General features: G+C 39.5%; 1 protein-coding gene across 1 annotated transcript in view; it reads right to left on the bottom strand.

Annotated features, from left to right (window-relative positions):
- The window catches only part of RELN (reelin), a 484,263-nt gene that overhangs the window by 249,891 nt on the left and 208,639 nt on the right, over positions 1-25,733 (bottom strand). The window contains 2 exon segments of the mRNA XM_030549629.1: positions 6,654-6,705; positions 13,815-13,911. Coding sequence (XP_030405489.1) covers positions 6,654-6,705; positions 13,815-13,911 — 149 coding nt within the window.

The following is a 25,733-nucleotide window of genomic DNA, read 5'->3' as shown; positions in this document are numbered from 1 at the left end:
TACTGTATTTAAGAAAAGTCAAGGGTTTTATAACCTTACAAAAGTCAGGAAATTCTATGTGAAGGCTGAGATGATTTTGCCTTGACTCATTTCATTAGAGAAAAGAAAAAGTCACAACAGTGGGAGGTAAAAACTGAGAAAGATCAAACAAACTGCTAGCTTATTTTTTTTTGCAGTCACACTTTACATTAAGTATATCTACAATATATGTGTGTTCTTTTACATTTTATTTTAATCCTGCATCCTGAAACTTTTTTGAGGGGAAAGGACATTTAGATGAATGGCAATAGGAAGAAAGCAGAGGGACTTCCTAAGTGGGAAGGGTCAGTGGCAGCTGCAAAAACAAGGAGCGGGGTCCTGTCCGTATGACAGTTTCAATAGAGTATGATAGAAATTGATAACTTTTCTTTAGCTTTTTTTTTCAAGCAATCCTCTTGAATTTAATCAATAATTTTATCCATGCCAGAGAATTATACAGAAAGGCTAAAATATCAGTAGAATAAATGTAAGAAATAGAGAATGATAATAGGGGTTTATAGAGTAATTTCTATAAAAACTATTACATTTCTGTAGAACACTACAGGTTTCATTGCTATTTAATTCCATAGGACTTTTCAAAAAGGTGATATTCTGAGGGACGTTTGGGCAGGAAAAGCTGGAACAACATAGGGAGCAACAGCAACATGTGATAAGAGCAGTTGAATAAGGTGGGATAGGGAGAAGCAGTAGAGAACCAAGAAAGCAGATAGGGAAAGAAGTAGCAGTAGTAAAAAGGTCATTTTTCCAGCCTATGATTAGAAACAAGGAGTTCCTGGCTCCAGACTAACATGTAGACACTACACCACACATCTCTTATATAATCTGTGCCAACAGTTTTAACACCAGCGGCAAGGGCCAAAAAGCCTCATGAGAACATTCCCAAGGGCATGAGTACCTAGTCACTATAAGAAATAGAAAAATATTAAGAAGATTTAGAAGTACCATGAAAGGCACAAGTATACTATGAAAACAGTGTAGGTGGCAAAAGTCAATTGCATTTCCTTAGCTATCCAGACAGAATTTTCACATGTGCTTCCATCCACATACCTAGATTCTTGTGGGACATTAATAAGTACATAAATAAATAATTGTATCTATTCAGATTGATTTTATTTATTTATTTGAATTGAGTAATTTATATAATCCAAAAAAAAAAAAAGAGCCAAGTAGGCTCAAATGAACATTTATATGTAAAAATTATAAAACTCAAACCAGGTATTAAATAATTAAACTAAACAAATTAAACTCTAACTGGATGAATGCATATTCAGTTGTACTGCATACTGCAAATTCAGGGGCCTCTGTGTTTTAATTTTCATTTTCCTCTTCCTTGGCTACTTATCCCTTCCTCAGTTTCTTTAAACTGTGTATTAAGGAAGTGGTGCACTTTCTCTGGAGTAGTAAAACAAAAGCGCTTCTAATACCACCCCCCCACCACCACTGCAGACATAGTTTTGCCTGGCAGATTAAAACAAAACTCAAGCCTCCTCTCCCAAAATGTTGTTTCACTGTTGCACCATTTTTCTTTCGTTTTATTTTTTTAGCAGGGCAAACAGCAATACAGCTGATAAAAACCAACAGGACTGTTTTGAAACAGCACCTGACAACACAGGTTACATAGGTCCCAATGAACATGAAAACAGATTATCTTTGTGATCATTTTCCATTAGTATTTATCAGAATGTTGCACAGTAGGCAGAACAGGGAGCAGCTCAGAGGTTTCATTTGCAGGTGTTCATGCAATTTGTCCTTCTGGTTAAACTTCACATGAGTTTGCACCTTTTGAGTTTCACTTTTATTTTTCTTTTGAATTAAATCAAAACAAATTTAACTCAGAAAAATGGCCATGCTTCTACGGGAAACCATAGATCAGCCCAAGTAATTTAGGTTAGAACTGGGATAATGACAGAGGATCTACTAAATCACAGCATAGAAACTCAAGATGAAACAAAATTATTATATTAGAATCCTGCCTTCAGCAAACATTTCCTATTTAACCAGTATTTGGCCTGTTGGTTGCCTACAGTCATGTTAGTCACATAACAAATTAGAGGTATTCAAAAGTTTTGTATAAGCAAAAATGAAGATAGTGTAGTTTGTACTTTACAAGCTACCTACCCATCTTTAAAACAACTAGCTGTACAACAGATGATCCAGCATTAATAATAAGTTATGAGAGTAAGATTGGGTAACCGATTTCTTCAAAATAATATCATGTTTTTATGTTAAGTATTTTCATATTGAGATTTACATGCAGTTGGTCAGTTCCAGTAGCATCCATCTCCAGTACAGGGTCAGGGGATGTGTGTGTGTTTGGACTCACCGCAGAGTTTTATGCTATTGCTTTATACTTGTCTCATGAACACCACAGAGCAAAAGAAAATTAAATAGTCTGCTAATGCTTAATGCACTGTTACAGGATACAAAACACACATGCAGTGAAACTTTGGAGTACACACCTTTCAGAAAGAACATACACACAGAAATCTGCAACCATCAGGAGTGAAGCGATGCCTGTCTACAAAACTCATGCCTCAGGGCTGCTCCACCTCGAGACTTTCCTCTCATCACTATTCCTTCTTACAGCTATCTTATAGGTCTCTGTGTATGCTCAGTTCAGTCATCAGTCTATCATTAATATGAGTCACCATCCTCATATTGACCTATGGGGATGGAAGATCATGTTCTGTGGAAGTTCAGAGATGTAGCTAAGGGGGAAGTCTGAGTTTGTGAGTGAGATGCAGAGAATACTTCAGCTAATGAATCATGCTAATGCTTTATGGCAGCTGGGTTTGGAAGCTCGTGTTTGATTCTCCATGGCCCCAAACTGTGGAATTAGAAATTCTGGTTTGAGAGAGCCCAAAGGTATTACTTTAAATATCTTAATTAAGAGCAATTCCACTGCACATTAAAGTAAATGTTAGAATTTGTCTTTCATGTATCAGGAACAGAAGCATTTGGTCTTAGAGAAATACGGTCAAGGATGATGAGGAAATCTGAAGTAAACGCTTGGGCAGATAGTGGGCTAATGTAAACACCATCCCAACATTTAGGTCAAAACCAAGGCTAATGGTTCTGAACAGTTCAAACACAATTCAGCACAGCAGGCAAATCCTGTAAACCCTGGGAAGATGTCACAGGGGCTGTATATCAGTAAGTGCAAGTCTTACTAAGTAACTCTTCAAAGTAATTATTCACTGTCTCAATAAGAAGGCAATACAAACCTTCTGCAGTTTGACACTGTTGCCTTTAAAAGAACCCATGGCTATTGAATATGCGGCACTTTAGGGACACTAGTTAGAAGCTCAGTTAATGAAAATGTCACTGGGAAATTATCCTTCCTGTACACATGATTTAAGAAGCTTTGGGATTTATGATGAAATCTGGGCCATTTTGTGCTTAATTCATTTGTCATTATCCTTTTCTTTAACTCAAATTATTAAAACCCACCAGATTATCACCTGGTGGTTGGCAGTGGAAGAGGACTAGTGAAAAGACTAAACTTAATTGTTGCTTAGGGGGTTGAATGTACAGTGTAGTACTAATCGAATATAACAAGCTTTAGGATCCTTTTTACTCCTGGGGAAATTCTGTGCCATGGCAGAACAAGAAGCAATGGTCTCAAGTTGCAGTGGGGGAGGTCTAGGCTGGATATTAGGAAACATTATTTCACTAGGAGGGTGGTGAAGCATTGGAATGGGTTATCTGCAGAGGTGGTGGAATCTCCATCCTTAGAGGTTTTTAAGGCCCAGCTTGTCCCTGGGGTGATTTAGTTGGTGTTGGCCCTGCTTTGAGCAGGGTATTGGACTAGATGACCTCCTGAAGTCTCTTCCAACCCTAATATTCTATGATTCTATGATTCTACTGTACAATGCAGAATTTATGCTGAGTTAATGTTCTGTGCAGAATTCCCTGTTTTCCCCACAGAATTGGGGCTGCAGAGCTGCTGGTGGCCGTTAGGGGACCTGGACTCTGTAGAACCCAGATTTTCAGCTTGCAGTGAGTGGAGCACCCAGCCTCGGAAGGCTGGAGGCCTTGCACACTCTGGCTGCCTGGCTTGATTCTCACGCTCCTGAGAATGGGAGAGAGCCCGGGAGACCAGGCTCTGGCAAAGGATGAGGAAGGGTAGGGCCTCACCACACTGCATCCCTCAGTGGAACAGTAAAGAAGCTGGAGGAGTAAAGGCTCTGGGAGGTGCAGGTATCTGAGCCAGGGGATTCACCCAAGCTGGGCTCTGGAGGAAGGAGTTTGTGGGTGCCTGCGCTCTGGAGGGTCCCACACAGTCTCCTCCAGCACTCCTCAACTGAAACTGGTTTGATGTAGGGATTTCTTTAACTCTCTACTCCAGGGGGAATCTTTTCTGTTGTTGTCTGTATTGTTAACATACTTGAACTCTTTTGCATTTCTAATATGAAAACATACAGGACAGTTAATCTCATTGAGCCTTCTAGGTAAAGTGCCTTCTTCATTCTCTCCATCTACCCCCGCATTCAAAAATTTCTTTTTACAGACATTTCCCACCTGTATTATTATTTATTTCATAGTTCCCAACAATATACTAGATGCTTCACAGAAGACATTGTCCTTATCCCCAAAAGCATACAAACTAAAGCCTCAATCCTGCAATTGATAGTGTGTGATCAGACTGCTATGTTCATTTAAAAAAAAAGTATTTCTCCTAGATGAATCTCTCAGTGGGGTTTTGATTAAACTATGAAAACTTCTCATGGCAAGAAGAACAATCAGTTGGAGAAGAAAACGTCTAGTAGTTCCGGTTGCACAACAGTTCTAAAACCAATTCCATTGGCTCCAACGGCAGTCTGCACAGTGCACAGGCATACCCACCTCTTATCAGTTATAAGATCAAAGCCTAAAATTGCAGATATGAAACAATGGGTGAGGGTGATAGATACCAGAAGGGATGGGATGAGGAAGGATTAGGGGTATAGCCATATGATTACACAGTCACTCAGGTTATGCATGTGCACATCTGACTGGTTTTGTAAAAACAATAGTTTAAAATAAAATAAATCAATCCGAATAGTACTAGTGACTCCCTCACTAGAGATTAACTAGAGTATAGTTACTTGTATTGTGGTAAGTAATTATGAGATAAAATAAAAACTCAAATGAACCATTTAAAATAATATAAAAATGAATCTTGCTGACAGGTAGTTTACAGCCCATTGGAATTTGGTCTTAGAATTGTTTTAAATCCAAATCACTTGAGGTACATCATTCTAACTCATAGTTCTCATTTCCAGGAGAGGTTTCCAGTTTAATCACAACCCTGCTGATATACACTAAGCTAGGAGAATTACTTTTTTTAGAATGAGAACATAATTTGGCAATACATTTCTGGGAGTCCACAGAAGAAACAGTCAACATTCCTTGCCTGTTTATTCTTACTGAATTATCTTCACCATAAGAACATTTTCTCTCTACATTTTGTAATGAATCATGCCCTAAGAAATTAAGTTTCTTCCAAATCAGTCTCACAGCACAAAACACTGCTGCCCATACTCTACAGTGCCAAACTGCAGTCATTTATAATAGGCAGTATATTATTGACACAGCAGCATTAATAGTAGTGAAAACTTCCTTTAGGCACTAAATGAAGCAGATATGATTCGAAGACACATTGAGTTTTAATAATATTGAGAGAGAGGGATCCATTTTTACTTCGTCATTTTTTCCTAAACCATTTTAAAGAATAGGCAATCATTGTCATAATGCTAGGGTGATCGTATTTTCCCAAAGGGAAAATGGGACACCACACAGGGCTGGCCTGAGGCCCCACCATCCCCCAGTCTTCCCAGCCATCCATTTGTGTGGGGCCTGCCTAAGGCTCCCCTCTCACTTCCCCCACATGCAGGTCCAGACGGATCCCGCCTGCCACCCGCCCACCCAAAGGGGTGGCCCGAACACTCTGCCACATCCCTGCGTTCAGGCCAGTCTGAACTGCCCTGCTGCGCGCAGCTGGTCCAAGTCCCCCTGCCACCAGCCTGAGGCCCCCATCTCCTACACGCGCATGGGGCTGGCCCAAGACCCCCTGCCAATCACCTGCATGGGACTGGCGCAAGACCCCCTGCCAATCACCTGCGCTGGGCTGGCTGGACTCGAGCCACTTGCCTGAGCCCTCCACCCCACACAGGACTGGCGTTGCGGCTCGCCCTCCTTTGCCCCTGCACATTCCTCCATGCCCAGCTAGGGGTTGCACTCCACTTTTTTTGGCAAAACTGCATTTGTCCATTTTGCTCTTGCCAACTGGTGGGTGGGACAGGGCTTAAAAAAGGGACTGTGCCAGCCAAAACATGACATACTGTAACTGTAGGCAATGCGGATTATCTACTAGATAATGAAATAAGCATGAAAGGATAAACCAATAATTATATAAGGTTAGACAAACTGCTAAAATTCTTTCTTTCCGTTGTTTTGGTTAGCAGCTCTAAATATCATCGGGGGTCAAGAAATGTTGCAATTTTTTAAGATTGATTTAATCTCTCATGGCAGATGGAAATTATGGCCAAAAATATAAATTTAAAATTTAGTGTTTTCCATATTAACAATGACCTTTTAATACCTTTTAAAGTAAAATTGCTATATAAACTTACCAATGGAAAATTGAAGGACAGAAGCTGTGGTTGTGTTAAGACTAGTGGTGGTCTAGAGGAGGAAAAACATGAAAAATAGAAGAAGCATTGGATTAAATCTGCAAAACAATATATTTATAACCTTTTAAAAAATATGGGAGTCCTGTGGATGCCCAGATCTCCCATGTATAAATCATTTCTAAACCTTTCAGATTGACAGATCATGGACATTTCTGTTATGTCATTCGGATTATTGTTATCTCATCATATGTCATGAAGAGAAACTCTTTTTGTTTGTGGCAGTACAAATTTTTATAGCTCCAGTAAATGTTTCCATGTACTAGTGCTTGATCAGTGATCTGAAAGATTTAAAAAAATGAATTCATAACTTCAATGGGACTCTGCATAGGCTCAAGGATATGCATGAGCAGATCCTAATTTAGAACCAGGGCCTAAAATTGTAAAATGGAATAATAAAATCTAAGTGCTTATCAGCTAAATTCAAAACTTCACATATGTAGCATAACATGAACCAACTAGGTTTTGTACTTATAGCTAAATACTGTTATGATATGAAGTGTACATAATCAGCCCCCTCCTCTGATGGCTCCTACACAAAACCTCATCAGTCCATGTTGGGAAGGTTTTCTTGAAAACCATTAAGAGCTAAAAACTTCAATATTTGCTGGAAGTGGTAGTATCACCCAAGAAGTACCATACTGGTAGATATTAAGCAAAATTATTGCTTAAAAAGGCTCCTTGACTAGAACATTGTGGGGGGGGGGGGAGGAGGGAAGAGCTAAATTAGCACTGTGACTGTTTACAGAGATCAACATGTAACAAGATGAAAGTTAACCTCAACCCTATTTTTCATGGAGGGCAATGACTCTGTGCAGTGTCATGTTCACATAATTTATTATTTGATTATTGTTTGTATTACCATAGTCCCTGGGAACCCTAGTCATGGACTAGGACTCCATTATATTAGGCTCTGTACAAACACAGAACAGAAAAAAAGATGGTTCCTGTGCATCATAAAAAACCTCAAGAACCAAGACTCCTCCATCAAATTCACAGCAATTGATATTCCACAACAAAGCAGTGTATGCCATGTGACAAGAAACTCTTTTCGTATGAGTGAGGATAGGGAAATCAAATAAGCAGTGTAAACAAAGGAAGAGTAGAAATCAAAATGGGAACAAGAATGGCAGTTTATAAACACGGTTACTGAAAAAGTCAAGTGCACAAATAAAAGCCAGCTTTGCTGAACAATCTGAATTTGTGTCACCATCACTTAAGTGGCTGTGGCAGTATTACAAAGATAGTTCTAGTTTGTAATGATGAACAATGAAATTTCTGTACAACTTACCTGAGGCATGAGGTGTACACACGATCTCTTTCATTATCAGGCATTCTCAGGCATACCTGCCTTCTTTTATTAACTAATATTTCTTGAAAAATATATACGGTAAATCCTATTTCTCATTTATGTCTGAGTTTCCACATTTCCCACTGACAGCATATTAGGGCTAAGATGCAGAACAGAAGCTTGTTCTAAACTTAGAGGCTTTTTTATTCTTTTTCAGGACTTCAGTGCCACAGAACAACTGGTAGTGCTTAGTGATATTAATTGGTATTTCTGTCTTTTGGGAATTTCAGTAGATTTCCTCATCTTGGCAAGTGGATATCCCAAGAGTGCACTCTGCCCTATCACATCAGAACTTGCAACAACACCAGCAGGTGAGAATGGAGACAACAGATTTAGAGGTATTAAAGGTGAAGAAAGAATGTCCTAAGGGATGTCTCTCCTGATACCTTGAAACCAAAACAAATCCTACTGCCTCTTTGTTGATGAATTCCACAAAATTCTTTTTTTTAAGTTCTAAAGCAGAGGTGGGCAAACTACGGCCTGCGGGCCACATCCAGCCTGCGGGACTGTCCTGCCTGGCCTATGAGCTCCCCGCCAGGGGGGCTAGCCCCCAGCCCCTCCCCCGCAGCTACACCGCTGTGCAGGCCAGGGGTGGCTCCAGGCATCAGCACGCCAAGCACGTGCTTGGGGCAGCAAGCCACGGGGGGCGCCCTGCCAGTCGCCGCGAGGGCGGCAGGCAGGCTGCCTTCGGCAGCTTGCCTGCGGAGGGTCCGCTGGTTCCGCGGCTTCAGCAGACCTCCTGCAGGCAAGCCGCTGAATCCGCGGGACCAGGTACCTCCCACAGGCAAGCCACTGAATCCGCGGGACCAGGGACCTCCCGCAGGCAAGCCGCGTAAGGCAGCCTGCCTGCTATGCTTGGGACGGCAAAATACCTAGAGTCGCCCCTGGCGTGGGCAGTGCTCTGGGTGGCAGGAATGCGTGCTCCTGCTGAGCAGTGCGGCAGCGTGTCTGGCTCTGGCTGGGTGGCACAGCTGCCAGACATGCTGCTCTGAGCGGCAAGATAAGGGGGCCAGGGCCAGGGAGTTGGATAAGGAATGAGGGGTTCTGGGGGGAAGTCAGGGGACAGGGGGAGGATGGATGGGGCGGAGGTTCTGGGGAGTGGTCAGGGAGTGGGGGGTTGGATAAGTGCGGGAGTCCCGGAGGGGCTGTCAGGGGACAGGGGTGTGGATAGGGGGCAGGGGATGGGGAACAGAGGGGTTTGGATGGGTGTGGGGTCCCGGGGGCCTGTCAAGGGGTGGGAGTGTGGATAGGGGTCAGAGCAATCAGGGGACTGGGAGCAGAGGGGTTGGATGAGGGTGGGGTCCAAGGGGCAGTTAGGGGTGGGTAGTCCCATAAGGGGGCGGTTAGGGGACAAGGAGAAGGTGGGACTGGATGGGTCAGAGATTCTGATGGGGGCAGTCAGGAGGTGGGGAGTGGGAGGGGTCAGATAGGGGGCAGGGGCCAGGCTGTTTGGGGAGGCAAAGTCTTCCCTACCTGACCCTCCATACAGTTTTGCAACCCCAATGTGGCCCACAGTCCAAAAAGTTTGCCCACCCCTGTTCTAAAGGGTTGAACGTTTTAAAAGTTTGATTTGGACATCTATTTCAGACAAATAACAGGAGTCTGATTTGATCTGGAAGATAGATAGGTCAGTGTTTTTGGTACAGTTTTAGCCACACAACTTATCCGTACTTGAGACCATCTGCCACCTGAAATGCAATTAATGTCAGTATCAAAGATCACATGTTAAGACTGCCCAAACAGGGAAGTGCTACAGCAGTGATTAGCAAGATGGGTCCAGGGAGACTTAGAAACAACAGAGAATGATGTTTGAGAACTAGCTTTTAAACATGCATATGCATGCATGCTACATTCAGAGGGGAAATTTCTTATAGTTATACTATGACTTAGTAAAAAAAAGCCAGGTAAATTTCTTATGGTCGGTAATCATCTATGAACTAAGAAGGACTTGATGGTATATATTTTAAAGGCTTTTCATGTCATGTGAAGCATCCACTTTTTAGAAATGCATCTAAAAACCTGGACCTATGTGTATGTGCCCTGTGCTGAAACTATACCTCTAACACTTTACGATCTTCCGAATAAACAGTATTAGCCTCTCAACAGATATAATGAAGCTTTCCTTAAATAATTAAAAAACCCTTTAAAGAAACATTTAACTCTTCATTCGTGTGTGTTTAGTTAGGATAGGTTCAAAACTGGTATTACGTTTATCCTGCCAAATAATAAAGTGCTTTCTGACTTGAGGTATGAGCACCTATTATTTTAATTTACATTTAATTAATTCTGTTGTGTGGGTTCTAATTTCAACAAGAAAGCCTTCAATTTATCAATGTTCTGTGGCTTGTATCTTCAATAGATTAAACATATCAATTACCATGGAAGAGGTATTCTCGTAGAATTAAATTAAACTGTTACCAAAAATTAATTGGCCAATACTTTTTGATAATTAAATCTTCTTTTAATTGCTTTATCCCTTTAGAAAATGATGTAAATACAGGCTGTTAGAACTGTTTACATTAATTATGCTAATTGATATGCTAGGGATTGTGGGCTGCAGATAAAGAGGAACCTGCAGTTTCCAGAACGATGAGAAATTTTAAATGAACATCTATTATTTTGCTTGCAGCACATCAGCAGCTATCAGTTGTCCTATGATTCCTGTAGTGGTGATATCCCAAACAAACAACATGTGTGGTTTGGCATTAAAAACCTCTATATACTAGACTGATTCCTCCGTGCAGCAATTGAGAGCAGCAGTGGGAGGATGCAGAGGTCAAGGAAACAAACCATCTAATTAATTTAATTTTGCAAATTCTTCTCATCTTGCTTAAGTATTTCAAAGCAAAAATAAAATGTGCAAGCACCCTGAGCCTGAGATGTGAGCAGGGATTTCAGCAACCATGTGTAAGGACAACAAGATAAAGGACTGGCTTAGGATGGAGAAAGGAAATCTGATTATTTAGGGAGGAAGAGACTTGAACATCAGGGATGAAAAACAAAGCCCTGAACTGCTGGAGGAAGGTAAGTGAGAGTTAGGTGTTAGCAGGGAGATGTAATAAAAAAAAAAAAGGAAGAGAGAGTTAGAGGAAAAATAAAATATTATATAATGAGTATTAAAATTCATCATCTGTGAGTTAGAGATGCCTGTCCAGTGACCTAGGCACCAGACTGGGAAAAAGTAACAAATTGGTTCTAGTCTTTGCCCTAGCATGACTCTTTCAGTGACCTTGGATAAGTCATTTAACCTCTTTGTAGCTCAGTTTCCCTCTGTGTAAAATGGGATAACATTTACCCGTCTCACAGGGGTGGTGAGGTATAGAAATGCTTTTACAAAGTGCACTAATAATTATGCTAGGATGATGCTTGTAAGATTTTGATTTATTCACACCTGTTAGGCATAATGATCAATATTTTCAGTTTCAAAGGGTATGGTATGGTAGTGCCAGTTAACCACCAGGTCATATGACCGCTTTAGCCAATCACAGTCTAGGATTTTAAACCCAATTTTATAATTGCTGAGCATAGTCTAAATTATACATATTAATGGAGCACAATAAATTAATTAGAATGAAAAGCATGCCATCTAGGTCTTTGGAAAGCATGGAATCTAGGTCTATTTGCTCAATATCTGTACTGTGGGCTGAATTTCAAGCATCCTAATCAGCAACGAGTAAAAAAATGTGGAAAAAGTATCCCAAACATGTGAATTCAATTTTTAAATGGACACAAAATGGAACCTCTTTCTTCGCAAGTATATCAAGGCATTAAATGAGACACAGTATATGCATATAATATTTAAAATAGCAGGCAGAGGCATCAATGTCTGGTTTCTCCCACAAGGTTTGTGCATAAGTGAAATGAGAAACAGTGAGGTTCCACTATATCCATGAAATTTATGAAATATTTTTAAATGATTTCTCCTGTCACCATTACACATGCATTTGTATTGTGTTTGTCAAACACCACAAGACAATGCAGACATTAACAGAACATATTAATATAATCAAATTTAGCATGCACATAAATGGTAACAGAAATATGCTAGTCAAATGTGTGTGTATTTGGCAAGGTTGTATTAATGTCACCAGTGTGTCCTTTAGTGGTTCAAGGGCGTTGTGCTGCTTTGGCCAGGGTTAAATTTGGTCTCAGGAGTATTGCGTAAGATACAATATTACCAAAACTTCCTGTCTTCAAAAATCACAAGACAACCATTTCCCAAACAAGAAAATCTTAAAAATCATGAATATTATTTTAAAATTGCCTGCATTTTGGGTTGGATTTCTGACTACCAAACTCCTTACAGAAAGCATCCTGCCTCCTTTGCATATGTGTCTGTGGTCACCAGTTCAGAGCCAATTGTAAGATTGTTGTACAACTTATACTTTCTATTCCATACCCACTGGATCCCAAATTAATGCAAATCACACTACTTCAATACTTACATCTGTTTTACACTCAATTTACACACCATGTGTAATATTTACGGTAACAGATACTGCAATCCCATGCAGTATGTTTGAGGACCACTGTATTAAATTTATAAATGGTTTACATATGATTATGTTCTACTCCACGGGGGAGGGTTACCGTAGCTCCTACAGGAACTAAAAATAGTGTGTGGGGGGGGGATTAAGGTGAATCACTGGGACTAAACAGCTCCAGAGACATTACACCCACTGGGGTAGTTTGCGTATACTGGTTCTGGTTAAAACTGGGTTCTACAGAGATTAAGAAACAAAGAAAGGGCTTGTGATACAAAAGGATGAGCTTGAACTGACTCATGGCCTTTCTGATCAGCCAGATAGATAGGATCTTCTGTCCAAGGGGGCCCCAACTCTTGAGGTCTACTGGGGCTCTATATGACTGAAGAATGAGTCTAGGTATGTTTAGTGTGTGTTTAAACCTTTTCAATGTTTCAATAACTTTTCTTTGCTTTTACCTTAAGAATAAATGTGCTTACGTAGAAAGAGCTGTGTGGTCACTTGGAATTGCTGGCAATACACTGTTCATAGCCCTTGGAGAGAAAGCAATGAACAGGCACTGACCTTTAGGCAGACTGGCTTGCTGGGGCTATCACAATGGAAGGCAGGAAGTCATGCAACCTTGAAACCACCACTCAGAAGGGGGGTCCCTGCCTAGAGGCAGGTAATAGGTCTCTGGTTTCCAGCTGACTTGATAGTCCTCGGGCGGACCAGAGAGGGGGCAGATACAGGTGCAGTTATCCTGAAACTGTTACATCATTTACCTAACCACTGATGTTGGCACAGAGACTTCTACGGGACAGGCAGGTAATTAATCCAGACTGCATGTGACTGCTTTAAAGCCACAGAGTGATATTTTACACAAACAAATTAACTTTTTTTGACTATAAAGAAAATAAGACACAGCCAAATAAAATAAGAGAGGAAAAAGTTTAAGTCTTTGGTTGTCTAAAATGAAGAAAGCATCCTAGGCCCCAAAGTTGGTTCTATATTTTGGCCTTCCGGCCTTTTCTAAACATTGAAATAACTTTCATGAAAGTTCACTCAAAAGGTTTCCTGGCCATATGCAAAAAGCATGCAAAATATTTAGAAAAAATGTGAGGAGTTTTAAACATTTAACCTTACTATCCTATGCATTACTGAACTGCTTAAGAACCTCTTTGCTGAACACCAAGCTTTCAAAGCACACCAGAATCACTGTGGTTGATAAGGTCTGAATTCAAAACCTGAAGTCCCATGAGCCATGCAAATTAGCAAACATCCACTTACCAATTCTCTTGGACCATATGGCTCACAGAAAGTGACAGCACTGCCATGCATAATTACACCGCACTGCTCTCCAACCTCACAGTTACTACATTCAAACCTGCAGGAAAATCAGAACACATAAAGCTGAAAATTACAAATCATACATCTGGGGCTGTAAGAACCTGCTAAACTGCTAAAAGAAGAACGTTTGATTTTGACACTCAGACAAATGGAACTATTTAGTTATTCCAACACTGAATTTAAAGGGCAATCATGCATGATAGATGTCTCTATTTAGGAGAGACAAAACCTAAATTTCTGAAAAATGTTTACTTCCCCACCCCACTACTGTCCCTCAAAAAAACTCTGACAGATTTGAAAGAAGTGCCCCTACTTTATTTTCAAATGTGCCCCTAATTATGGTTTTCCAGCTTAATTTTCTCTGGGGCTATATTCCTTTCATAATATTGACAACTCACTTAATAAACTATATACAAACCCAACATCATACAATCAACAACTTATTTCCATTGCAGAACAAACCAATGGGGAACTGTTAAAATTGGATAGGCTGTGTATGTCAGGTGGTGTCATTGTGAGTTATTAAAGATTATGTGGCTACTGATACCTCTTAGGTCTAGAGCTAACTGATTTTTTGCTTTGCTTGCCAAACTGAAAAATTGGAAGAAAAATAATTTCAAGTTGACCAAAAGCAGCTTTTGGGTGGACCAAAACAGCTGAGTTGAATGAAACATTATCTTTAACAGAAAACATTTTTTTTAAGTTGTTATGTAGCATTTTTTCAAAGACTAAAAGCATGAGGCTTATTTATGGTATTTCCAGGCAATTGCCTTGGTCATAGTAAACGACGTGACAAAAGGAAACAACAACTAAGGTCACATATATTTCAAACATTTGCATACTATCTATAGACCATTTTAAACATGTTTCCTGGAGTTGTTTTGTAACACTGAACTTATTTAGTCATAGACTATAATAGATCTTATTTAAATATTCCATATTCTTGCTAACAATATGCTGTTACTCATTTTAAATGCTTTTACTCATTTAAAAAAAAGGCAACCGTGGCAATTACAGGCCAATAGGCCTAAATTCAGTACTAGGCAAATTGATTGAAACTATAGTAAAGAACAGAATTATCAGACACACAGACAAATATGATTTGTTGGGCAATAGTCAACATGGCTTGTGCAAAGGAAAATGCCTCACCAATCTATTAGAATTCTTTGAGGGGGTCAACAAACATGGACAAGGGTGATCAAGTGGATATAGCGTACTGGGACTTTCAGAAAGCCTTTAAGGTCCCTCACCAAAGGCTCTTAAGCAAATAACCGGTCATGGGATAAGAGGAATGGCCCTCTCATGGACCAGTAACTGGTTAAAAGACAGAAAAAAAAGGTAGGAATAAATAGTCAGTTTTCAGAATGCAAAGAGGTAGATAATGGTGTTCTCCAGGGATCTGCACAGTGACCTGTGCTGTTCAACATATTCATAAATGATCTGGAAACAGGGGTAAGCAGTGAGATGGCATTTGCAGATGATACAAAATTACTCAAGACAGTTAAACCCAAGGTTGACTGTGAAATGTTACAAAGGAATCCCACTAAACTGGTACATTGGAAAACAATACCAACTATACATACAAAAAGATGGGGTCTAACTTAGCTGTTACCATTCAAGAAAGAGATCTTGGGGTCAATGTGGATAGTTATCTGAAAACATCTGCTCAATGTGCAGTGACACTCAAAACAGCTAACAGAATGTTAGGAATCATTAGGAAAGGGATAGATAATCAGACAGAAAATACCATAATGCCCCTATATAAATCCCTGGTATGCCCTCAGCTTGAATTTTGTGTGCAGTTCTAGTCACCCCATCTCAAAAAAGATAAATTAGAATTGTAAAAGGTAGAGAGAAGGTCAACAACAATGATGAAGGGTATGGAACTGTTTCTGTATGAGGAGAGATTAAAAAGGTTGGGACTTTTCAGCTTGAAAAAGAGATGACTAAAAGGGGATATGACAGAGGTCTATAAAATCATGAATAGTGGGGCAAAAGTGAATAAGGAAGTGAATAAGTGTCTGTGGTTACCTGCTCAGAACCAATTGTTGTATAACTTATACTTTGTTTTCCATACCCACTGGATATTTACTCCTTCACATAAAACAAGCACCAGCGGTCACCCCAAAAAACCTAATAGACCGCAGGTTTAAAACAAACAAAAGGAAATACTTCTTCACACTATGCATACAGTCAACCTGTGAAACTAGTTGCCAGGGGATGCTATAACTGGGTTCAAAAAAGAACTAGAAAAGTTCCTGAAAGATAGGCCCATTAGTGGTTATTAGCCAAGACGGTCAGGGATGCAAACCCATGCTCTGCTCCCTACACATTGATTGCCAGAAGCTGGTATTGGACAACAGGGGATGGATCACTTGATGATTGCTTGTTCTGTTCATTCCCTCTGAAGTACTTGGCATTGGCCACTGGATACTGGGCTAGATGGACCATTGATCTGACCCAGTTTGGCTGTTCTTAAATATTAGAACAAAAATAAGCATAAAGAAAATCTGAAATAGGTCTAATAAAATGCAGCTTGGCCAATTAATCACACATCTCCCTACCTCTGAGATTTGTTGCTTTAATCCTAGGACTTCAGATTGGGCCTGATCCTATGAGACTCTGAGCTCCTTCTGGGAGGTACTGATTGTTCTTTAAGGATCTGGAGTGCTACTGTAATCCACATGCCTAATAGGGAGATATGTCTTGAAGATATCTATGGTAGAGGGTAGGAATGAGTTGTGTCTGGATCACTGTTGCTAGGCAGATGCACAATTAGCTCTATACACTCAGAAGTTTCTGGAATTGGGTGAGGCAGTTTTGGGTATGCTCAGTAGGTTCCCTGTTGCTGGACTCAAATTCCATGAGGCAAGCAGTCAGGGCAGATGCTTTGCAAAAGGCCACATGCACTGTGTGGGTTGGGAGAAGCTGAGCCACAGGAGCAGAAAGCAGGCTGTTTTCCCCCTAACTCTAAAGTATTTTGCAGCAGGTTAATTATATTAACCCTACAAAAGGGAAGCCCCTAATTATAAAGGGAGATATACCTATCTCATAGAACTGGAAGGGACCTGAAAGGTCATTGAGTCCAGTCCTCTACCTTCACTACCAGGACCCAGCACTGTCCCTGACATATTTTTGCCCCAGACCCCTAAATGGCTCCCTTATGGATCAAACACTCAACGCTGGGTTTAGGAGGCCAGTGCTCAAACCGCTGAGCTATCCCTCTCCCTGCAGTGATAATTATAGAAAAGGAAAATTGGGAAGGGAAACTTATTTCTTTTATTTTACTTTTATAACTGGAATGTTATTTGATTTTAGCCAAACTAATTTATTTAAATTGTCTCAGTGTGATTCACCAACTCTTCTCTTCTTTAAATATGATGATGGGGAAAGAATCACTTTAATATTGCTATTCTCAGTTTGTATTTTTCTTGTAACAGGTTTTTTTCCCCTATATACTTCAACTGAGTGGTAGGTTAATTAGTCAGCTGACTAGTTAACTGAATGATTTCAACAGAGGAGAAGGAGGAAGAGTCTGCATGGAATCCAGTTGGAAGTTTCTAGAAGAGACTGGAAGACAAGAGAAGAGAAGATATTGTTGCAGTGTTTTTGACTGAACAGACTATAGATTTTGGTCAGCCAAGACTGTAACTGAGACTCATGTGAACTCAACCTAAGCTTTTGGGAACTCTGAGTTACTTCTCCCTGTGTTTCTCTAGCAACTGACCTGTTTAGATTTAATTTGTTTTCTTTATTTATGTTTACGCGTAACTGAGGAGTTAATGTATGTGGATTATAAAGTAGTCTTATGTTATAGAAATTAAGTTATTATTTTTCTGTTTCTTTATCATTATAAGATTTTATGAAGTTGGTATTTAAGAATTAAGTTACGGTAATTCATTTTGCTCTTTTTGGACTTAATTGTAGGGAGGCTGACCCTGTGCAATCCTTGGTGAAAATCCTCAATGACTGAATTCTGGGTCTCCATGTGCATTACTATGGGAGTTGGTTTTAGGCAGTAGGAAAAAGGCAGTGAAGTAAACTCTAGCCCACCCAAAGGTTACAAATTGCACCTGAACAGACAAGGACTTGAGGATTGCTCAGAGCTCACCTCTTATTTCTTTTTGAGGAATATTGCAGCAGTTGCTTATGAAAGAATTTAGTGTTACTGAATATAGTAATTGAATTTGTACACTGTATTAATATTGTTAAGATAATGGAAACTTGTGCACAATTGGGTTAGATCACTATGGGACCATATTGATCAGTGACGTGTCCGCTCATTGTACAGCAGAAGTTAAGAGGGCTGTTAGGAATTTTGGTCATGTAACTAATATAAGGCAGGTGAACAAAAAGATATGATATTTTTTTAATTTGAAGACGCTGTGTCTGTGATACACATAGGGAGGAACTGTGTGTTGTGGAAGCTAGAGCAGAAATGGGATGAGACTCATATTAATTTTGAGGTTTTGCCATTTATATCCACTGGTTCTGTGCCCAGAGTACCTCAGTGCAGGGATCAGGGATATTCACTGTATTTTGACACAGGGTTCAAGACTGGGACACAGGATGTGGTTACACCTGTGGGTGATAGACTAGGTGATTAACAGATTCTACACCTCTTATGGACGGAGGTCCAGTAGGAGTTTCTGTGCCTGCTGTGAGTCTCCTTCTTGACACGCAACATCTTTGTTAGACCAGGTGCTGAAATCTACCAGTGGAACTGTGACCGATGTGGAATTTAAACTGAAATGTTTTTTGGGTAATTCACCCAGACCCCGTGGAGAAATAGATTATTTTACCTGGTGAGCATAAGTCAAAGTGATATAGAAGATAATGAAATTTCTGACATGGGTCCAAACCATTGCAGTCATCTTTCTTGATTCTTCTGTAACAGCTTTATTTCTTGCCTCAGCCATTTTTTCTCTCTTCATTTTTTATTTTTGTAGTCTTTAAACTCTCAAGTATTGTCTTCTGCCAGGTTCTAGTTCTTTGTCTCAGGGTTTGCTCTTTACCTCTTTCTCTTGTCTTCCAATTGTCATATTTTTTGTCTTCTCTCTTTTTATCTTCCCAATCTACCTTGTCATTTATTCTCTGTAAATCCTCCTTGGTCAACGCAGTGAGGTCAATATCACCTGCGAATCTAAAGTTATGCTCTGTTCTACCACATAATATGACTCCTCCTGTTTCATCTCTCAGTGCTACAGCCATTACTGCCCTCAGTACTCAGTTAAACAAATCTGGTGATAGCATGCAGCCTTGTCTAACTCCTGTGGTCATCCTGAACCATTCCATCCATTTCTTGTGTACTCTCACCTTATACACTGTCTTGTTGTAGATGTTTTCTGTCAGCTTGATCAGTTTCTTGGGCATGCCATACATTCTTATAACTTGCTACAACTTTCTGACAAATGCTATTGAAAGCCATCTTGAAGTCCATAAAGTAATTGCAACAGGTTCAGTTGTGTTCTATGTACTTCTCCAATATCTGTATTATCACAAATAAGTGATCTGTTGTACTTCATTCTGGTCTGTATCCTGCCGGTTCCTCTGTAAGTGCCATATCTAAATATCTCTTCATTCGCCTCAGCAATGCCTTGGTGAATGTTTCTCCCAGCACATCCGGTAATCTGATTCCTTTGCAATTCTTGCATTCACTTTTACCTCCTTTTTTATAGATTGGTTCTATTATCACTTTCCCCGATTCATTCAGCATTTGCTCTTGTTCGTAAATCTTGATGGACAGCTTGTGCATCACCTTTACTGTATGTTCCTCACTTGCTTGCAGCACCTCTGTGGTTGTCAATTCCCAGCACCTTTTTCTTTTTCAAACTTTCTATTAGGATCTTTATTTCTTCTAAGAATTTTGATATCTGCTGTCCCTCATTTGTGCGGGGAAGTTTCTCCAGGACCACTTCAATCTACTCAGGTTCTGCACATTGTACAGCTGTTCAAAATTTCTTTCCATTGCTTATTCTTTGCTTGTTCATCCTCAATTACTTGTCCATGATTGTTTTTCATTGCTGACATCTTCACCTCATATGTCTCATTCAGTTCACTTATCTTGTGATACAACTGTGTTGTACTTCTCTTCACACAATTTTCTGCTTTGTATATCCAGGTGTTTGTCTCTCTCTGTTTTCTGTTTGATCTCTTTGGTCAGCCTTTTGTACTTATCTCTTAGACTTAAACCCTCCTATTCTCCTTCATCATCCTATGCTTGTCACGCAACTGCAGCACTTCAACCATTATCCAATTGGTTTCTTTGTAGTCCAATACTTGTTCAGTCACTCTCATAATCCCATTTCATATAATTTTACATGTCTCGTCAACAGTCATTTCTTCTTTCACCAAAGATTTGCTGAGGACTTCACATATACGTGTACTATTATAGCTGCACTGGATTTGATACTGAATCTCGCCTTCAACATATGAGTAGATAAATGCCATAAGAATCTAGCTTACCTTTGGCTTCAGAACCAATGTAACTCTGTCCTGGCATCCACCATTTTCTTTTCTTGATGTCATTATCCTATGTTCATCATGATACAATTCTCCTTCCCAACTCATTTTGCATAGACTGATGATTTCTCATAATGTTCAACTTATGCATCATTACCGCAAGTCTCCAGCCTGGATCAACTTGTGAGCAGGCATAACGCTGTCCTAACAGATGGCTATAAGCACAGTTGGCCAAAAGACTGTCCATGAGCATCACATGGAGTTGTTTATGACACAGTAGTTAAGACATTCAAATTGCTGTCTGTTCTGAGTTATGGGCCAGTGAAAACAAGCTATCCGGCTATTAATGGATCCACTTCCTATATACATATATATATAAAATGCTTGTTCATCCACATGAAGACAGTTCTGAGTCCTGGTGAATTGGTGGTTAGTGTTTCATGCAGCTGCACATTGCCATTTATCAGTTCTTCTGGCTTCCCATGAGAACTCTCCTGAGGTAACTGAAATAAGGTTCTTTATTGTAGCTGACTTTCTGAAGAACAGAACAACTTTGTGAGAACACAGTGCCTTGCAGATTTATGAGCGTTAAGATGTACTGAGTGATTGATGTTAGATTTTCAGATGCTTTTTCTGGATGTGGTGAATTATTGATTGGATTTGTTATTCTCAGTCTCTTCACATTTGGCCCTGAGTCAATTCATTGTAGGGCTGGATTTGTTTCACCAAAGTCCATTACAGGAGTCAAAGACGACCTTGTCTCCCCTTAAGGTCAGGTTCAGTTCTGTTTTCCAAAACAATGTGAGATATTATACAAGAAAGTAGTTTTTCCTCTATACAATCATATTAAGGTACTCTTAGCAATTCATATTGCTGCAGCTTAATAAATCATTATGAAGGAATAATTATGTAAGCTGGTGCAACTCCTATTGACTTCATTATGATTCCTATCCACTTATATCAGGGTTGAATTTGGCTTATAATTTTATTTTTCTTTAAAATGCAGGGAAGGAGTGCATGAGGGGAAGTCCGAGTATTATCAAGAGAAAGGCATAGGAAGGGAAGGTAGAGAATATTTGTTTTGTGTCTTTCCAATGATTTTTCTGGAAAAGAATGTATCGTGTCTATGGATTTCAGCATGCGTAGGAGATAGGAATAAGAAAAAATCAATTTCAGGGGAATTTTGGATATTTCTTACCAGCTCGGAGTGGTGTCATATCTATAATAATGGTACATTAGTGTCCACAAAATACACAGATCAAACTGTTTTCTTTATTTGTGAGTTTCATTATTCCATTCCATAATAAAAATAAGACAATCCAGAAGCTATCAGTATATTCGGGAAATTAACAGAAGCCAGACTAGGAGTCAGGAATCCTGATACATTTTCCTTACTCTTTACTGTTGTATGACCTTAGGTAAGTTACTAAAGCGAAAATTTCCCCCAAGTGTCCACTAATGTTGAGTTTCTTGGTTTCTGGGTGCCTAATTTAAGGCATATAGGGGCTCATTATCGGGGTGCTAAGCACCTACAGCTCCATTTGAAGTCAGTGAAAGCTACAGGTGCTCAGTATCTATGAAAATCAGATTCTAAGTGTTTCAAGTTTAAGCTCCCAAAATTAGTGCACCCAGAATTAGCAGACACTTCTGAAGATTTTGGCTTAAATATCTCTTGTGGCTCAGTTTCACACATTTCTAAGATTGGGATAATACTAACCTGACTTGGCGGGTTATCTTGAGACTTAATGAATATTAATCAAGTACTTCAAAATTCTCATAAGAGATTTACTATAAAAGAGAAAAGTAGTATTACCCTTCTCAGTTAAAGTCACGTGGTTTCTGACTGCATCCAGATTACCAAGAAAATCTATCATTCATTCAGTCACTGCTGATCACATACTAAATATATTTATGTACAATTTTGACAAACTGACGGAGATATTGTGACACAAAGGTCTTCTGTAGATAACTTGTTTTAAATAACAAAATCATTTCCTTTTATATCAACTTCACGTCACCTCAGCAAAGTAGGTGTATTATGCCATTTTTGCTCAACTATGTTGCTGATATGATTATTCTGCTTGATTATAAGCATTGTTTTTATTTTCTGTCCCCACATTTGTTTTTCATAGCTCAGCTCCTGCAGGAACCCTTGCTATTTACGTATAGCAGGACAACATTGTCTATAAATATAGTGTAAGGAATACTCATGCACGAGTAAGGGGATAGATGACCTAACCGGTCTTTTCTCTCTCTAATTTCTAAGATACTATGAATATAAAGTGGTTCAGCTGCTCAGATACTTTTCTTCCATAATCTCATCTGTGAAATATATTGTGAAGAGCTCTGGATAGCTGTCCTCCTAATAATCTGATCATTCATCTTCTTTAGGATTATTTTCTCATAAGAAGTGTGAGTAATCCTGATCCCAAATCTTCATGTTCCATTTGAAATGTATTGCTCCAGAGTTAATTGCTCAGCAACTTGACAGAAATATATGGACAGCAAAATAATTGATGTGTATTTCCCTAGATCATCATTATCCTCTTGCATGTATAGAAATAAGAACACTCCAATTTGCTGTGCTTCATTTCCTCTTGGTGCAAACAGTAATGCTAATTCCTTATACCATTTGTACTGTCCTAGCTAGGTGTGTCCCTTTGCATAGTCTTAGCCACTTCCCTGCCTTATGTCTTCTTTCAACTTTCTCTTCATTTCTTTTGCTTGGTGTCACTATTGATACATGTTCATCTAGATGTCTTTTCTGCAGAGCTCCCATTGCTCTTCTCTGCTCTCTACAAATGCCACCTCTGTTCATTTCTACTCTTTTCTCGTTGTGCTGAAGGACAAACATCTGTTGTAACCTTGTCCCCATTCGTCATCTTGTTTTCTACTAGCTCGTTTCCCTCTAGATTACACTAGATTGCTGACATTATATTGCCTCATGTCTTCTATAATCCTAGAAATGTAACGGGGATAAACATCTCAAACAGTCACATAAATCTTTTTGAAGTTTCATTCTTGGCTTTACTGCAATTTGGAGATCATTTTAGGACCTTTGTCTCCTTTCACAGAACTTTCATCCACCTCTTAGCCACTGGAAATATCACAATACCTGAACACTTCATTTCTCACAGGCTATGGATAAGAGTTGGAGTCTGTTTCTTAGTGATTGATTTCGTATGCTCAGCTTTTCTTCATGTCATCTTCCAAGAGGGTGTTTTTTTCAGTAAGTGATTGCTGTTATGAGTGTTGATGGGATTTGAGATGAAACACAGTTTCATGCTGGTAATGAGAGCTGCTGGACTTGAGCCAGTAGCAGCTTTTATTTTAAATCATTTTTTTTAATTTACTGAATGTACCCATGAATATGCTGCTTATCTTGAGCAGCCTACTGTTTGGATAACTTTTGTACAGAACCGGGTAAAGCACTGACAGCAGGTGTTCTTGACTAATTTATAGATCTTAGAGGTTTTTCCTCTCTCAAGTTTTCTTGTGTTGAAGTTAAAGCATTGCTCTTAAATTAACGAAAAATGTTTTTCTGGATCTGCTTTCTAATTTGGTAGCCTGTTCTGGTTATTTAGCACTTTGCTATAACATGCTCCTCAGGAAAAGTTCAAATGTTGTGCCATAGGGTCACTATCACTGCTATAAAGAGTACACAAATACTAGCTGTAACGTCCCTTATTTAGTCTTGGTGTGCATACAGAAATTTATCTTACTTGCACTATCCCTTTCCAACACACGTGAGGAGATATAAATCAATAGGCAGTAACAGCCAGATCAATCCTATGCTCAGGACAAAATACAGTTATTTCATGTGAGACTTCTACAAGTGAGGAAGTGACATGCTCAGTCTCTACAGGTCTCATAAAATTAGACATGCATAGCCATGAAATGGCCTATCTGCGCATTTGTACTGTGCACCCCTGGCTGCAGTTGTACATGCCACGAAGGCACTCTGGATGGCTGGGGCAGCATCAAGCACATCCAAGTCAGAGTTGCTATTTAGGGATTTGGGAAGAATAGAGAAAAGAAAGCATGATAAACCTCTTTTCATCTTTACACAAATAATGGCTACAACTAATTATTAGTGGGGCTTAGTCTCACTAGCCCCTAGTCACCAGCCCCCACTAGATTATTCTGTGCATGCAAGGCAGCTGCTACTACATTCTGAGCAGAGCAAATCAGGAAAAGAATGGGACTGGAAATACTGCAGTTGCAGTTACAGCAATTGTTTGTGATAAAGAGAGAATCTCACCAGCTGCCAGGGAAAAATGCGATTTTTAGGGTAGTTGGCATAAACGGTTAGTAATCCCTGATTTAACTCCAGCTACACAGACAAGGAAGAATGAGCTTTCTGAATTAAGCAGGTCTTCACTGAAGGGAGTGTCTCTGGAGAAATCCTCTATGCAGCAAAGTGCAGGATATCTTACAAGAATTACTCTTTTCCCCTTACATTTTTTTCTAGCTTAATTTATTGTTGCTGAAAGGTGTCAGGCTTATTATTATTATTTGTAGTGGTTCCAAAAGGCCTGTGAGGATCAGGGACCATTGGACAGATGTATTGTACGAGATAGACATCACAATGAAGACTAGAGTCCTTTATCCAAATAGCAGCTATGGCACTAGTGTGAAGTCCCTACACACTGCCATACCAATATGTCTCAAGATTATTAAAGGGACCAAATCTAGGGACAGGAGTTCAGTCCATGGCCTCTCTGTTGAGACTTCTAAGAATCGAGGATGGATTTATGAATAGGGCCCAGTGAATAAATAAGTTTTGGAGGCTCCCAGTAGCTAGGCCCTCTGTGAGTGATGAAACATCTGTTGGGGAAATAATGCCTTCTCTCATTTCTTTCCTTTAAGTCTATTTAACACACTGAAGCTAAAATTATCTTCATTGCCTGATACTCTGTATCCCATTATAAAGCCCTTGATCTATCCATTCCCATGAAAATGAGATATTTATATGTTGAGATTCTAGATTCTCATTGCATCTGCCCAGAATTCTAAAGGATAACATACAAAATGTAACAAAAGGAAAAAAGATAGCATTAGAAAAAATATATGCAACAGACAGATATCTGTGAAATTCTTATAAACTACAAACTGGATACATAAAAAGGTGAAACTCTGAAAGATGTCGACAGGAGGAAAACAACACATAGCAGACTGTAATAAAAAAAGAAAAATTAAGTCAGATCTCCAACAGGGAAAATATACTTCAGAACCAGCCATAAACACAAATAGAACTAAAGCAATCACTGTTCATCAGATAAAAAGCAGAATTTGAATTGCATGAAAGAAGTTTTGCATTTGTCAGGAGTTTCATTGAACAAAACAAGTTAACCCACCAAAATATTTCTCTGTCTTGAAGGAAACACAACCTATGAG

Source organism: Gopherus evgoodei, chromosome 1, assembly GCF_007399415.2.
Source record: "Gopherus evgoodei ecotype Sinaloan lineage chromosome 1, rGopEvg1_v1.p, whole genome shotgun sequence".
In the NCBI taxonomy this organism is placed as follows: Eukaryota; Metazoa; Chordata; order Testudines; family Testudinidae; genus Gopherus; species Gopherus evgoodei.
This window is presented reverse-complemented; position numbering and strand designations above follow the sequence as displayed.